The sequence below is a fragment of the Crocodylus siamensis genome, chromosome 2 (genome assembly GCF_052110815.1).
Source record: "Crocodylus siamensis isolate JL-2025a chromosome 2, ASM5211081v1, whole genome shotgun sequence".
NCBI lineage: Eukaryota > Metazoa > Chordata > Crocodylia > Crocodylidae > Crocodylus > Crocodylus siamensis.
The window spans coordinates 85,326,650-85,342,978 of record NC_143396.1 but is presented as its reverse complement, the minus strand read 5'-3'; the positions used below and the strand labels follow the sequence as shown (position 1 = coordinate 85,342,978).

General features: G+C 41.3%; 1 protein-coding gene across 2 annotated transcripts in view; it reads right to left on the bottom strand.

Moving 5' to 3' along the window:
* The window catches only part of FSTL5 (follistatin like 5), a 597,279-nt gene that overhangs the window by 113,175 nt on the left and 467,775 nt on the right, over positions 1-16,329 (bottom strand). For both annotated transcript variants that reach the window (XM_090036262.1, XM_090036263.1), the window contains exon 8: positions 3,063-3,183. In XM_090036262.1, coding sequence (XP_089892388.1) covers positions 3,063-3,183 — 121 coding nt within the window. The remainder of the gene's footprint in view (positions 1-3,062; positions 3,184-16,329) is intronic.

The following is a 16,329-nucleotide window of genomic DNA, read 5'->3' as shown; positions in this document are numbered from 1 at the left end:
AAATCATGGAGACTAATTTTTTGGGTCAGATCATATAGCTGAGACTAATTCTTTATTTTCAAGAAGGACTCCAGTGTTCACCCAAGGTTTCCCTGAATCACACTTCCATTGGGCAACTAAACAATCTTTGGTTATTTTTGTTGAAATAAAATCCATGTCATGGGGAAATATTCTTTGGCAGAATTCTTTTTAATGCAAAGGACCCAATCCTGCGTAACGTAGACAGAGCCTCGACCCATGTACCGCTTTGGTCAAAAAGAATTAATTGTATGCTCAACGCCAAGAATTCAAATACATTCTCCTTTATTAACTATCAGTATTTGCTAATGAGGATAAAATCTGTTATGTACATTTCAAGTAGTATTAATTATTGAAAAAATTAGTACCGTATCAGCACTGCTTTGTACTGAGCTGTCTGTTCACAATATGTATGAGAAAAGGGTTAAAATGACATAACAACTCTTATGGAAAGCACTATTCACATACAAATTAAGGAATATATTTCCTCTCCATAAAGCGCGACTTTTTTTTACAGTAATTATCTGCATTATTATTTGAATAAAGTCTCCACTGAAAAGCTAATTATTGTTACTTAATATTCAAAGCTATGATAGTAAAAAAAGCATCAGAGTTAATCCTGGCAGACTCACAAAATAAGCCAAAGTATAACATGATAAAAAATGTAGAAGGATTGGCCTAAGCAGTGAATGCAAATTACATGAAAAACACTTCTGAGAAAATATGGATTAACACACACGCATGCATATTGCAAAAGTGTTTAAAATCTAATTAAAGTGTCTTCATGGTACCTTCACATTAGATCTTTAAGATCAACTAAGCCTCGTTATCTCATTAACCTTCCTTTTGACTCCTCTGTAATACAAGTGTCATTATATTAATTAGCCATTATCCTGGCCTATAAGTACTGACCACTGTGTCTGTATTCAGGAACATTACTGCTTACATGTACAGATATAATTTATAGAAGTGCTGTTCATCTGACCAGTACTTAAAGCTTAATGCTGCCCCCTCCCCCATTTAACTGACATGCCCATTCTAATGGTTTAAGCAGCACACCATCTGATTTGATAATGCTGAAACAGATTAAATAATTATGCGAGTGCGTTTTACGATATATAACATTGCCATTACATAAGATAGCATAGTAGTATAAATGCATTAAGCATTACGTTTCAATTGAGTTTTTAAAGATTGCCTTTTTTTTAAAACAGAACCTAAAGCTGCAGAAAATTAAAAAGTATCCAGACTGGTGTCAGAAGGGGTCACTCTAGTGCTGACTCTTGGAGCAGCAGCTGTCTAGCCAGAGAAGATATGGACCTGTCAATTTGTTTGGGAAGCTTTAAATTATCTGACAGTGATAAGTAGTAGCACAGGCAGCTTTTCTCTTTTGCACCATGTACATATCCAATAACGTCTAAATGAATAATAAATAATAACATAGTACTAATGAATTAATCCTGTCATTTCACAGAAATGTATGAAAACAACTAATTTTAGACATTTAATTTTTGTAAGCAAAACGTCCATCTCTTTCAACAGTTTCATCCCAGTAAAGAGAGACAAATCAAGTCCAAATGTCACACATTTAGAACAGCAGCATACAATTATTTATACTGTGGGAAAGCCCCTCATTGTGTTAGACATCCTCTTAAATTAGGTAGTCTAGATGACACGGGCAAGGAAAATAATCTGGGCATCTGTATTTTGTATGAAGAGGAGGGACAGACGTATATTTCAGATAAAGCAAGGAAGGAGGTGAGCACAGCAGTCACTTGAGGAAATAGTGACTGAGATTCTCTGCATGAGAATCATTTCTGCCTGGAAAAGACGACAGGGGATATTTTATACATGAGAGAAGAAGTGACAGGTTACGGACATAGCACTAATAGACATGAGGGATGAAATAGTACTAGTGAACAAGAGAGTTTTTTCTTAGTCAATGGTACTTTCAACAGTAACAAAGAATGAAGGAATAAAGTTGATTTCAGAAGAAAAAGCAGGTATTTAGGACAGCCATCCAGATATTGGAGCCACTGGTTTCAGAAACTCAGCTAGAATAGGGGTGCAATCAAAACTTTTTAAGCTTCTTAATCACTGAAACTGCAATGGGAAAGAAGCAATGCAGGGGACAATTCTGGACTTGCCCTGTTCACTCTCCTCCTCAGCATCCACTCTCTGCCACTGTGTGAGACATGCTACTGGGCAAGATGCATCTATGTTCTGCCTCAGTAAATAATATTTCTTATGTTCTTATGTAAAAGAGAAAGGAGGCAAAAAGAAAAGAGCCTGGTGGAACCCCCAGGTATGGTTTGACAGGGGAAGTGGATAACTAACAAATCATTTGAAAGAAAAATCAGAAAGGTAGGGGTTTTGCATGTGTGAGCAATATAAGATAGGCTCCTTTATATCCTTACAAAGGCCTTGAATATGTTATCACTTCTAACAATCAGAAGCCTAAATCAGGGCTCTTAAAACCATATTTAGGCACCAATGTAGGTAGCCTGACATTTCAGTTAATAAGCACCCAGAAACTCTCACTGAGATTTATGAGAACCTAGTACTTTGGATTTTTGTCTGGAAAATAAGTTTAAGTAGCATGGAAACTGAAAAAATACAAACATTTTCACTTTTTTTTGTTTGCAAAGCAAGAGAGCTAGAAAAGTGTTGTTCATAGTCCATGCAGTACAATAATTACAGTTCTATTCAAAGCAACTTTTTTTTCCATAAATACTTATTGCTCTACAGATGGCATACTAACAACGCACAATATTTAACAGTATTAAGAGTTCAGAATATAGAGCAAATAAACTGTGGACCTGTCTTATTTTTTAAAATATGTATTATTTATGCATAACTGCAAATGCTATTACATTTTGTTTTTCTGCAAGCTTATTTATAGAAGGAAAACTATTAATGAAAATGTATTACCAGCATCCGCGTTTATGTTTAACAATTAAGATAACATTTAAAAAGTGAAAAAGGCAACTGAATAAAATCCAGACACTTTCCTATGAGCTGGTAATTAGAATATCTCTCCTTACCATTCACTTGGAGAATATGAGTTTGATACAGTTTATCATAGCCATCAGCATAGCAGGTGTAATTTCCCATGTGAGTAGTGGTAACCTTAGTAATGTACAAGGACCCATCATCTCCAAAATCCTATAGGGAAAGATTAAAAACAAGGTGATCATAATTACCTTAACAGCACTACAATAATTGTGTTCTTCATCTTGGCAACAAACCTGTTCTGCAAATATCAAGTGTCTACTTTGCAAAGCAAAATATTCTAAAGGTAATGATGCTCTGGATATTGGTTGGTATTAATGAAGACAGAATTTGATTTTAATAGAGTCATAGTTTTGTATTTTCCTTTTGCACATCACATTTATTAAAAATAAATCTATAAAACTCATTAAACATTTATGCTAGTAATATTTTTAATTGCACCTAGTTTGTCTCAATTTATTTAAAAACAATAACAAATAGGGGATGTTACTTTTGTATCTATCTCTTCAGCTGAAGTTGGGGGCGGGGGAAGGAGGTGGGAAGCAAGCCCTGTCCAGTTTAACTGTAATACCGTATTGCAAACTTCAGCTTCTATTTATACTTAGAAACTTTGATACACACATGCGCACACAAACACACACACTTTTTAATGAACTTTGAGCTCACTTAAATTCTACCTTCAAAAACATATTTAATCAGAAAAGAGGTTCCACAGCATTAAGGTACAGAGTTAGAACCTAGGTTCAGTCTCAATGACATCGACAGACTACATGTAGAGAGAAGTCATTAACTATGTTAGTCTGAAGTCAGGCAAAAGACAGTATAGATTTGCACCTTGCAAACTAAGTCATCAGAACTATTTATCCGTCTATCTTTCTATCCATCTATTGCTCTGTGCATGTCCTGTCTAAGCATCTGACCTTGGGCTCACTGAAGTTAAATGCTAAGTGTAAGGAATTATTTCTACTAATAAGATAGAATTTCAAATTTAGACGTTAACTACCATGTTAGTTATTAGGCAGACTCACAATAAAATAGCTACTCATACATATTCAGTTTTTCCTTGCATTATTTTTCATTTTCTATGGTGGTAACTTTAATACAATATTCATTTCCCAGTGCATCTTTCTGATATGCCCTATGATTTTTCAGCTACTGTGTTCAAAGTCCTGCTAGGTTACTTTTGTTCTAAAACATTATCTGCCATTACTTTCTCTGATCATATAATATCTTATTTCTTTTTATTTATGTTTACACTGTGCACACTTTATTAAAACAATAGGTTCTTCCTGGTGTGTTTTATTTATATATACCTATATTTATTTATCTATATAGACACAGACAGACAGACAGACAGACAGATACACATACTAGGCCTGTGCAAAGTGGCAAGTATTCACTTCGGATTCAATCGATTCGAAGGGACAGTGATTTGATTCAATGATTCAAATCACTGTCCTGATTCAATTCACCCAATTTGGATCAGATGTTTTGGCACTGATTTGGAGATTCAGCCATAATTTAAACAGGCAGGAATCCTCACCTCGCTGGACACGGCTGCCTCCAGCTGGTAAGTCTGTTGTGGTGGGCACAGGGGGAAGGGAAGGGGCGAGGGAGGGGGCAGACTAATGCCGGCACAATGAGGGAGGGATTGGGGCTGAGACTACAAGCTACCCATCTGGGATGGGGGAACAGGGGACTTGAGGAGAGGTTCTCCCACCACTGTGGGCCACTGATCCAAGAGGGCATGGGAGTGGGCGTGTGCCCCCAGACCTGTGCAGGGTGGGCTGGGCAGGGCGGTGCTCCGGGAGGCTAGCCCCAGCTGCCTGCTGCTGGGCTGCACTCTGCAGCAGTTGGGGCTGGGGCTGTGCTCTTAGCGGCTAGTCCCAGCTGCAGCCTGGAGAACAGCCCTGGCTCTGCCTGCCCCACAGAGCACAGTGGAGCCAGGGCTATTTGGGGGCTGCAGCCAGACTAAAATTCTTCATAGCCTCTGCTGCCAGTCCTTCCCCAATCAGGGTGCATGCACCCATTGCCATGCCCTGCTGCTGCTCGCCCAGCTGGGGTGAAGCCATGGCTTGTCCGGGAGGCGTGGGGAAGCTGGGTAAATGATAGGAGGGCATAGTCCCTGCTCCCAGCACCTTCTGCCACCCATCCGGAGTGCAGCCTGGCCCAGTCCACGCCGCACAGATCCAGGAGCACATGCCCACTCTCATGCCATCCTGGACTGGTGGTGAGCAGTGATGGGAGCCCTCCTCCCTGAGTCCCATGCCCCCCTTGTGCCCCAGCTGGACAGCTTGTCCCAGCCCTAATCCCTCCCTCACTGTGGGGCCATTGATCTGTCCCCCCATGCCCTTTCCCTCCCCACTCCACCCATCGCAACTGACTTACCTGCTGGAGGCAGCTGTGTCCCGAGTGCTGAGGACTCCTGCCTGCTTAGTCTATGGCCAAATCTCTGAATTGGCGCCAAATCTTTTCTGATTTTATTTGGAGGTTTCCAGTTCAATTTGGACCTTTTAACTGGTCTCCCAATTCGATTTGGATTTGGAGATTCAACCACTGAATTGGGCTGAATCTCCACGAAATTGAATCGGCTGCTGAAGCTTCGTACAGTCCAAATACTGTACATAGACACAGGAAATAGCAATAAAGTTAATTTGAACAAAAAAGTTCTTTCTCAAAAATGTCTAGCAGCTAGTACCTGATAGTGCAGATTGGATATTTTGGTGGAAACTTTTAAACATATGTCTATTAAATATTTGCCCAACTTTACAGGAAAATGGGCATGGGAGGTAATTTCCATCCTACATTTCTTTATTAAAAATGCTGACATCAACATTTCTTTAAAATATAGTCAAGTTAAGAGGACAACATTAGTGAGCATCATTCAAAGTACTTAAAACACAAATATATTTTATGCAACCGCAAACAGAAATCAGAGTATGCTGATACCAGAACGGAAGCATATTCTTGTACAGCAATTGATCAAAGGCATAATTACCCAGTACAAGCAGCTAATCTGAGTCAGACAATTATGTAATGATTATCCTAGAAGCCCTAGAATATATCATAATGAAGAGCTAGGTATTATTAATCATTGAGGGGCACAATAAAAGAGCCTAAATACACAGTTCAAATGCTTCATAATGAGTTCATCTAGAATTGCATCTAGGAAAATTGTCTGTTTATTTACAAAACCCTTACTGAATTAGGATATGCATTTTCCCTGACTTATGCTGATGCTTTCTTAGTGTGAGGCAGAGCTGCTTCAAGTTGATAAACCATTTCTTCCAGAATTAGAAAATCTCTACTACGCTTGGAACTCTTCCCAATTTACTAAACCAAAATGTAAAACTCTTCATTTGTGAAACAGAATGGGAAAGAAAATCTAAAATACGGGTATTTGAGTTCCTAATGGCAATTTCAATGGGATATGAAGAAAAGAGGGTTAACACTTGGAGATAAATATACATCATCTAGCCCAGGCATGGGTAACATATGGCCCATGGGCTGGATCTGGCCTGTGAGGCCGTTCTATCTTGGCTGTGGGGCCCCTAAAATTTTTTTGAAAATTAAAATGTATCTGTCCTTGGTTCATGTAAAAAATGACAGGAACCAGGGCAGTAGGATCCAGGGGAATCCTCGGTGGTCTCCTGCAACATCAGGGCCTGCATGGCCCCACCCCATGTGGGGACCACAGGGCTACCCCAGCACAGGAAACTCAGGTAAGGGCGGGGGAAGGCAGGGAAGGAACTGTTTTGGAGCATAGGGAAAAGTGGCCCCTCCCAATGGTCAGTGCTCCCTGCTGCAGCCACTCACAGCCCATGCGGAGCTGTCCTGAGCAGGCACAGGCAGCCCCACGTGGGCTGTGAGTGGCTACAGCACGGGCTGTTGGACATGGGGCAGGGGAGGGGCCACTCCCCCCCGCATTCAGCACCAGCTTGTAACCCGGCCCCATGCCGGCTCCAGGCTTGTCTGTCAGGGCTGCACTGTGGCAGCAGCAGCTGCAGCCCCCCCACTTGCCACGCTGTGCAGCATTTGCTGTTGCTTCCCTCCCAGTCCTCACACCATAGTAGGCTGCAGTGAGGCTGCCACCACCGCCTCTGTGCTGCCTAGCACATAAGCTCCAGGCAGGGAGCAGCAGCAAACACAACCCGGTGTGGCAAGCAGGGGAGCCACAGCTGTTCCCACTGTGGCACAGCCCTGACAGGTGAGCCTGGAGCCTGCACAGTCTGGCAGCAGGGTCAGGTTACAAGCTAGTGCTGAACACGAGGGGTGGTGGGAAAGCAGCCCCTCCCTCACCCCGTGCCTGACACCCATGCGGGCTGCAAGTGGCTGCAGCAGAGAGTGCCGCCTGTACCACAGGGGTGGAGGGGCATTGGGAGTGAGCGGGTGTGGGAGCACAGGGCCTGCACCAGTGTCCCAGAGCCAGCACCAGAAGGGCCCAAGGCAGGGTGGCAGGGGTACATGGTCCCAGCTATCAGGGGCTCTATGGAGCTGGGCCAGCTCCCTGCTCTCCGTGCTGGTGCAGCCCAGCCTGGCACCACAAACCCCTGCCAGCCTGCACCCTGCTCTGGGCCCCACCAGTGCTGGCCCTGGGACATTAGTCTCAAGACATTGGGGAATTGGTCCCAAGATGGTGAAGAGATCTGAGAGTTATTGTGGGCAGTTTGCTATAATATCAGCTCAGTTCTCAGAAGCCGTCAAAGGGGCAAACAAAATGCCAGGAGCTTGGAGAAAAAACAGGAGAAACTGGTCCTTCTGCTAAACAGAAATGATTATGATCTCATAGGGATAACGGAGACCCAGTGGGACTCCTCCTATGACTAGACCATGGGTATAGATGGCTATACCCTGTACAGGAGATATCATGCTGAAAAAAGGGGTTGGGGTGTACCTCTCTATGTCAAGGAAAGCTATACATCCGTACAAGCTGAGCTTAGCACCCACGGAGGATGACTGGAGACCCTCTGGGTTAGAATACAAGGGGAACATGACAAGGGTGATACAACAGTAGGAGTCTACTACAGACCTCCAAATCAGAAACAAAAGTTGGACCATGAATTCGCCAGGGAACTGGGTGAGGCTGCATGCTCTCAGTGCATGGTTGTCATGGGCAACTTCAACTACCCAGACATCTCATGGGAAGAGCACTCACCCAAATCCAATCAGTCATAAAGCTTCCTCACACATGTGAATAAGCTCTACCTTTCTCAAGAAGTTTACAGGCTGACACGACGTAAGGCACTGCTGGACCTGGTACTGGCCAAAGGGGATGATCTAGTCAGTGATCTAAGAATTGAAGGGAAGCTGAGAGACAGTGACCTCGAGCTGATCACTTTTACTATCCATTGAAAAGCTGGCAAGTCAGTCAACAATGCAGAAGGCCTGTACTTTATGAAAGCTGACCTTAATAAGCTCAGGAGGCTTGTTGTTGAGGTCCTGAGAGGCCGTGACTTGCAAGGGAAGAGAGTTAATGATGAATGGTTGCTCCTTAAAGGAGTGATCCTAGAAACACAAAGGATGTCCATCCCAACCCATCAGAAAGGTAAAAGGGCACAGCAAGCCCCTTGACTCATCTAAAAAGTGATGCTTATAAAGGATGGATGACAGGAAACACCACTAAGGAGGAGTATTCTGCACTGGTCCACACCTGTAGGGAGTGAAGCAGGAAAGCCAAGGCTGTAAACGAACTCCAACTAGCTACACAAATCAAGGACAATAACAAGTCCTTCTTCAGATATGTGGGAAGTCAGAAGAAAAACAAGGGTAACAATGGAACCCCGCTAAACCAAATGGAACAGCTGACTACTGACACCCAGAAAAAAAGCCACCCTGCTTACTAATTACTTTGCTTTGGTTTTTCACCAGCCCAAAGGGACCGCCCTAAGTAACATGATGCAGGATGGCCAGGATGAGGGTAAATATATGCCCAACATTAGTGTAGACTTTGTGAAGGAACATCTTGAGAGGCTGGACACACACAAATCTGCTGGTCTGGACAGATTGCACCCAAGAGTGCTTAAGGCACTGGCAGACATCACAGTGTAGCCACTGGCAAGGATATTCGAGAACTTGTGGCACTTGTGTGAAGTACCTGAAGATTGAAAGAGGGCCACTGTGGTGCTTATTTTCAAAAAAGGGAGAAAAGAGGATCTGGGGAACTACAGCCCAATCCATTTGACCTCAATCCCTGGAAAGATCTTGGAAAAAAATATTTTAAAAAACCATTCTCAATAAGCTAGCTGAAGGCAACATTCTGAGGCACATCCAGCACGGCTTTGTTGCGGTTGATTTGATCAGAACTACTTAACAGAAAGTCTTTGTAAACAAGCATCACAGTTTGATATTTATGTGCTCTCTCCCTTACTTGGGTGTGTATGTGCAGTAATAACCGAGTTAACCACTTCCATCCCCATATTTTCAAGATGTGTCAGTTTCCATAAACTGAAAAAAAATATATCTTTAAAGAAACATGGTAGAGAGGTAGAAAAGTAGAAAATAAGATACTTTGTGCTGCTGCATAAACACCATCAATAACATAATCATATGTCTTTCTATGTGTTTCTACATTTCCTCCAAATACTTTTTCACAGCAAATATGAAAAACACATTTTAAAAATAAATTTAAATGTTTTAAGATTGTACAACTACAAAGTAAATGTCTGAACATGTTACTGTCTTGAGTTTAATGTCCCCTTTCTTTAGGGAAACAGCACTCACTCTACTGGATTGTTTAAGGGTATGTCAGTATTGCTTCTCTGGACAAGCCTGAAAGTACTCTCAAGTCCTCTCCAGGTCTACCCATTCATGTAGGTTCCTAACCTACATACATGACCCTGCACCTAACACAGGAGGTATGCAGTCTCACTAGGGGAAATGCCTTATTTGACTTGGTGCTGACCACAGGGGAGGACTTGGTGGGGGATCTGCAGGTACAAGGTAACCTAGGAGATGGTGACCACCTGTTGATAGGATTCACAGTCTGGTGAAAGGTGGGAAAGATAACTAGTAGGGCAGAAGTGATAGACTTCTGGAAGGCCAGCTTCAATAAGCTCAGGAGATTAGAGTGGGACTGAGGGATGATTTGGGAGTCCAAGAAGGGTGGAAGTTCCTCAAGGGACTGATCCTTCAGGTACACAAAGGTACCGTCCGAGTACACAAAGGGAGGCAAAAGAGCCAAGAAATCCTATTGGCTGAGCAGGGAAATCCAGGAGAGCCTACAGGGGAAAAAAGAGGCTTACAGGCTGTGGAAGCAGGGAGCAGTCACCAAGGAGGAGTATACTTGCTTGGCTCGTGCTTGCAGGGAAACAAAGATTAAGGGTAATAAGAAGTCCTTCTTTAAGTACATAGGGAGCAAGAAGAAGGTGCAGGGTAACATAGGACCATTACAGGATGGACTAGGGCAACCCATAACAGATAGGATGGACAAAGCTGAGTTCTTAAATGATTTCTTTGCACCTATGTCCCTGGACATGGATACAAACACACCTCCCAATGAGATTGTAGTATGGCCTGAGAGAGATACCAATAGTTAACACTGACCTAGTGAAGGGGCACTTGGAGGGGCCGGACATATTTAAGTTGGCAGGCCCCAATTATCTTTACCCAAGGGTACTAAAGGAATCAGTCAGTGTCACAGCAAAACCACTGGCGCAACTGTTTGAGCACTCACAGGACTCAGGTCAGGTCCTAGAAGACTAGAAAAGAGCCAATGTGGTCCTTATTTTCAAGAAGGGGAGGAAGGAGGACCTGAGTAATTATAGGCCTGTTAGCCTCACCTCTATTCTTGGCAAGACCTTAGAAAAAATCATAAAGGATCACATTTGTGGGAGGCCAGAAGGTAATACAATTTTAAGGGGAAACCAGCATGGGTTTGTAGCAGGCAGATCCTGCCCAACTAACCTGGTCTATTTTTATGACCAGGTCATGAAATGCTTAGGTACAGGAGTAGAGATAGATTTTATTTACTTGGATTTTAAAAAGGCTTTCAACACAGTGTTGCACCCGAGTCTTACAAATAAATTAAGTAGCTGTGATGTGGATTTTTTCCACCGTTAGGTGGGTAGAAAACAGGCTTATGGGACTGCACCCAGAGAGTGGTGGTGGAAGGGTTAGTTTCTACCTGGAGAGATGTGGGCAGTAATGGTGTCTCCCAAGGGTCTGTCCTTGGACCAGTACTGTTCAATATCTTCATCAGTGATTTGGATGAGGGTAAAGAAAGCACTGTGTCCAATTTTTCAGACAACATCAAACTATGGGGTATAGTAAACACACTAGAGGGTAGAGAGCAAATTCAGACAGATATGGACAGACTGGGGAAGCAGGCGGATCAGAATAGGATGCAATTTAACAAAGATAAGTGAAAAGTGCTGCACCTCAGGAGAAAGAAGCACCAGTACACCTATAGACTGGGAAGTACCATTCTCAGTAGCACAGCAGTGGAAAGGGATCTCGGAGTTTTAGTTGACAGAAAAATGAACATGAGTTGCCAATATGATGAGGTAACAAGTAAGGGGCTAACCGCACTCTTTCTTGCATTGGTAGGTTCATCACAAGCAGGTCTAGGGAAGTGATACTTCCCCTCTATGCAGCACTGGTGAGGCCACAGCTGGAGTACTGCATCCAGTTTTGGGCGCTTCCTTTCAAGAGGGATGTGGATAACCTGGAAAGGGTTCAGAGGAGGGCTTCTCATATGGTTGAGGGCCTGCAGGGCCTGAATCTCTTCAGCCTCTGCAAAGAAGGCTGAGAGGTGATTTTGTGGTTGTCTACAAACTCATCGCATGGGGGTGGAGGGGGGACAGTCAGCAGACCAAAGAGAATACTTTGTTTACTAGGGCACCCCTCGGGTTACTAGAAACATCAGCCATAAACTGAAGGAAAGCAAGTTTAAATTGGACATTAGGAAGAAATTATTTACAGTGAGGGTTGCCAAAATATGGAAGGGGCTTCCAAGTAAGGTGGTGCTTTCCCTTACCTTGGAGGTGTTCAAAAGGAGATGAGACAAGAACCTGGCTGGGGTTACTTGACCCCAGCGCTCTTTCCTGCCCAGAGCAGGAGGTCAGACTCAATGATCTAATAGGTCCCTTTTGACCCTAGAAATCTGTGAAATCTATGAAGCATATGCTCTGCCTGCATACTATGATTCTACCCATTTCAAACCCAGTGAACCCAAACTGAGGGTGACTGCCACTTTTAAGACCTCTGCCTTCAGTGTGCTTGAAAGAAGTGGTGGAGGGCTTCCATTAGAAGTGCTGTTAAAGTGGTACAAAGTAAATACGGTGGAACAGGTTTGGAGGGGAAAAGAAAAGCTTAATAACTGTAGACCCTGTCAAAGATGATCTTTGAATGAGAGTGAATTTTAACACTTGCTGAATATTTAAAAAAATTATTCACAGGCTGTATTACTAGAAAGTCACAAGGTTATGCTGGCAATTTAGAAACTGGCAACAGCACCTTCAGTACACATAAGGAAAAAGCATTTTTTTTACATTTAAAGGAATGATAATCCTAAAAATATAGCACTACACACATTTCCCAAATTTCATTTAAAAATATGGTCACTCAAATAGAGTTTACTATAATCTAAAATGTAGTTAACAATTAGCTATTTTTTTAATTGGAGAAGTTGGAATTGAGCAATTATTATAGAAACAATATTTCTATTTATCCACCTGTTCTGAGGACGTGGCATTCATGGATCCAGACATGAGAGATAAATTTAACTTATAAAGTTTTGCTGTAAAATTATTTAGTTGGTTGAATGGCTTATGTATAATTTTGTACTCATAATACTACATAAACATGATATTTGTTTTTATAGATTAAAAAAAAAAAATAAGGCTGGAAGTGACCTGAAGTGGTCTTCAATCCAACATCCCATTCTTGAGGCAGCAGCATAACTGCCTAAACCATTCCAGCCAATTATATGTCTACCTTGCTGTTGGGTATTTTCCAAGGATAAATATTCCAAATTGCCTCTGTTCTAATGTTTAACCACCTTCACAGTGGGAATGTGGCCATGGAGAATAGTCTGTCATAATCCTCTCTATAGCCATGCTTCACACATTTGAAGACTGTTATCAAATCCCTGCTCAGTCTTCTCTTTTCCAGACTAAAAAAGCCTGTCCTCCACCCTTTCCTTGCAAGCCTTGTTTCACTGTTGCTGCTCTCTGATGGATTCTTTCCAGTTGATATTTCTTTCCTACAATGTAGTGCTCAAACCACCATGCAATAATCTCAGTGAAACCTTGTCAGCGGTAAATGCAGCAGAAGGATCACTTCCCTTGACTCACAGGTGACCCTGCTTTTGATACAGCCTAGTATGTAATTGTCATCTTCCACCCCCCACCGCCAGTAAGAGCACATTGTTGATTCATATTCAGACTACGGTTCACTATAACCCCCAGGTCCTTTTTAGCAGTACTTTAGGCTAGACAGTCGTTCATAAATTTACATTTGTGCATTTACTAGTTATTTGTTATTTTCTTGGGATTTAATGAATTCTTTTATATATTAGAAGACTGAAGGACTTTTTGATCACTCTGTGGTCCTAGCTCACATATGGCTTTGGAAGTCATTTGGCTCCCCACCACCTCCAACTTCCAATCTGTAAGCAGCGCACACGTAAATAAAGTAACCATGCCCCAATCTATATATTAGTGTAGAGACTGACATAATTCCACAGATTGTCATTTTGTCAGATTGCTGTTAAGCCACCACCATGATACTGCTTTCTTAAAATATATTTTTTGCTTTCTATAAATTCCTGTATCCATTGCAACTTTTGATCCTTTCTTTTAGCTAGAAATTACCACTTCTCTTTAGAAACAAACCAAAATGAACAAAACCATAAAGGAAATACCACATGCATTTTTCTAATGTGTACAAACCTTCTTATGCAAAGTTATATGCACTGCAGAAGTCTAGAATTCTGGAACAGATGGACCTAGAGGTGGCTGAGAATTTTCTAAAAACAAACAAGCAAACCAAAAAAAGAAAAAAAAAACCCAGTATTTTGGTCAGAAAACTCTCATTCATCAGAAAAGGATCTCAGTTTCCAAGTGAATTTTTCAGAGACCGGCTGGTTTTTGTCTGTTCATAGATGACTCATTTCTCTTTCTGGAACAGTCGCACTTTATATAATTAAAAATTACTGTGCCAGAGAGAAAAAAGCCTCTGTAGTTTAGTACTTACCTGGAATGTGGGAGACTGATCAAGGCCTTTGTCAAAATAAATCAGAACAAGAATCTGAATTTGCATTTACCGTGCCCCAAATGACTGCCCTAATGGTAGGACTACTGATTATTATGGAGTGGGGTGTTTTATCTTGTGCATCTCTAAAAATAAAATAAATACATCTTACCTTTGCCCTGATGCAGAATGAGAACATAATTTGAAATTTTGAAAAATTTTGCATGACTTAATAACTGGTTAACAATCTCCTGTATAACTCTTAATATGCCCCAGATATACAGCACTTCAAAGAAGAGGTCCTAGCATACAGCATTTCAGAGGGTTGTCTTTACCCAGTATTTTGGATACAGTTCTTGGTCCCTGTCTTTTCCCTTCTCAATATGAGTGATTTAGGCTTGAAAGAACCCTTTTCCTGTCCCTAATAAGAGACCACACAGCAGTAGGTCAGGCCCAAAGTGCCTGAAAAAGAAGCTCCTAGGCATTTGACTTGATGTACAGCCCTCAGGCTGGTACTTTCATGGCCTGTGCTACGTAAGACTATTAATCAAACAAAATGTCCTATTACGGATTTTAAATCTATGACTCTAGTAGTATTAGACATTTTAAACCATTAGCCTCACATGTTCATCTGATTCTTCGAACTCCATAGTTCAGCTCAAATATGACAAAAAGTAAATGTACCCAAAAAAAGAAAGAAAGAAAGCTCATGAGCCACAGTTTTAAAAACACACACATTATTTTAAAGGATAAATTTTTAAATGGCAGAGTTCATACTAAATTGAATTGTCTTATTAAACACAAAACTGGAATCAATATCTCTTTGATAATATTATATGAAAACTGTATTTCTTACTGAAGTCCCAGTGATGGTGGATCAATGTATAACTAATAAAGTAATACTGAAATTATAATGGCTGGTACCTATTGTTTCATAGAAAAAAAGTAAAAGGCTGTAACATTAGAGTACTACCTTGCTAATGTATCAGATTATTTTACCCCCTTTTCATAGTAAAATTATCATCCTAATAATGGAAATGAGAGAGTGGGGAACACCTGAATCAATAAGGAAATGATCTGGCCCTTAACAACGACGTCTTATGGGAGAATTGCATCAATCATTGCTACAAAGTTGGTATTTTACAAGCCACAGCCATTTGCTTGCAACTTAAGCAAATATACTACACATAATAAAAACTCTTTTCATACTTTCATTTGCGCTGTCCACATCTGATCTTAGTTAATGCCTGCAAGTACTACTATACACTGATCATACATTTTCTTTACATATTATTTTAATAGCTGTTGGCTATGTTTTTACAAGGACATTGAGAGAAGAGATAACCTTTGAAGAGTTAACTGGCAGAATTTTAAAATAATCCTTGATGTATGCTTGGCTTGTCAGATAAATGCTGCTCACACTTTTCATGTTAATGTCAGTTTCACAATTTATACTTCCCTAGTAATCAGTCTCTGTTCATGCTGGCAACTACATGATCTACTACTGCATGTCAAAAAGGAATTTAATTTCTCTATAGAAAAATAGTAAGTACACATGGCATTAATCCAAGATTTAACCTTCTTCCAGCAAGAGGAGAAACAAACCCAGAAGTTCTGTAAATATTCAATAGCCTACCTTTCCATGACAACAGGTAAAAATCAGAACTCTAGAATAGGTCTCCAGTAGGCAGAGCTGCTGACAGAAAACATCACGCACCATATTGTTTTTCAAAGAGTATTTGCTATTTGCAAGTGCTGGGCACCTACATCAGCTAAAATCAATGGAACCTGAGAATGGCTGGCAAGTCTGATGATGACAGTCAGATCTTTTGGTAAAGTAAATGCATGAAATTGTATTGAAATTGATTAAAATGATTTATTTACATCAGTACATTTTGATCCTAGTGTCTGCCTCCCTCTTGAAGTTGCTGAATGCACAGTAAGGGCTGCAGTTGTACACAAAAGATGAGCAAAGGGAAAAAGGATCATTTGCTTGAGATTGAAGAACTGATTACTATACCCCCACTCCACACCCCCTCAGAAAGGTGGTAAATTCAATAGTTCTTGTGCTTTGTTATCAATCAAAAGAAGAAAGGAACAGAATATTCA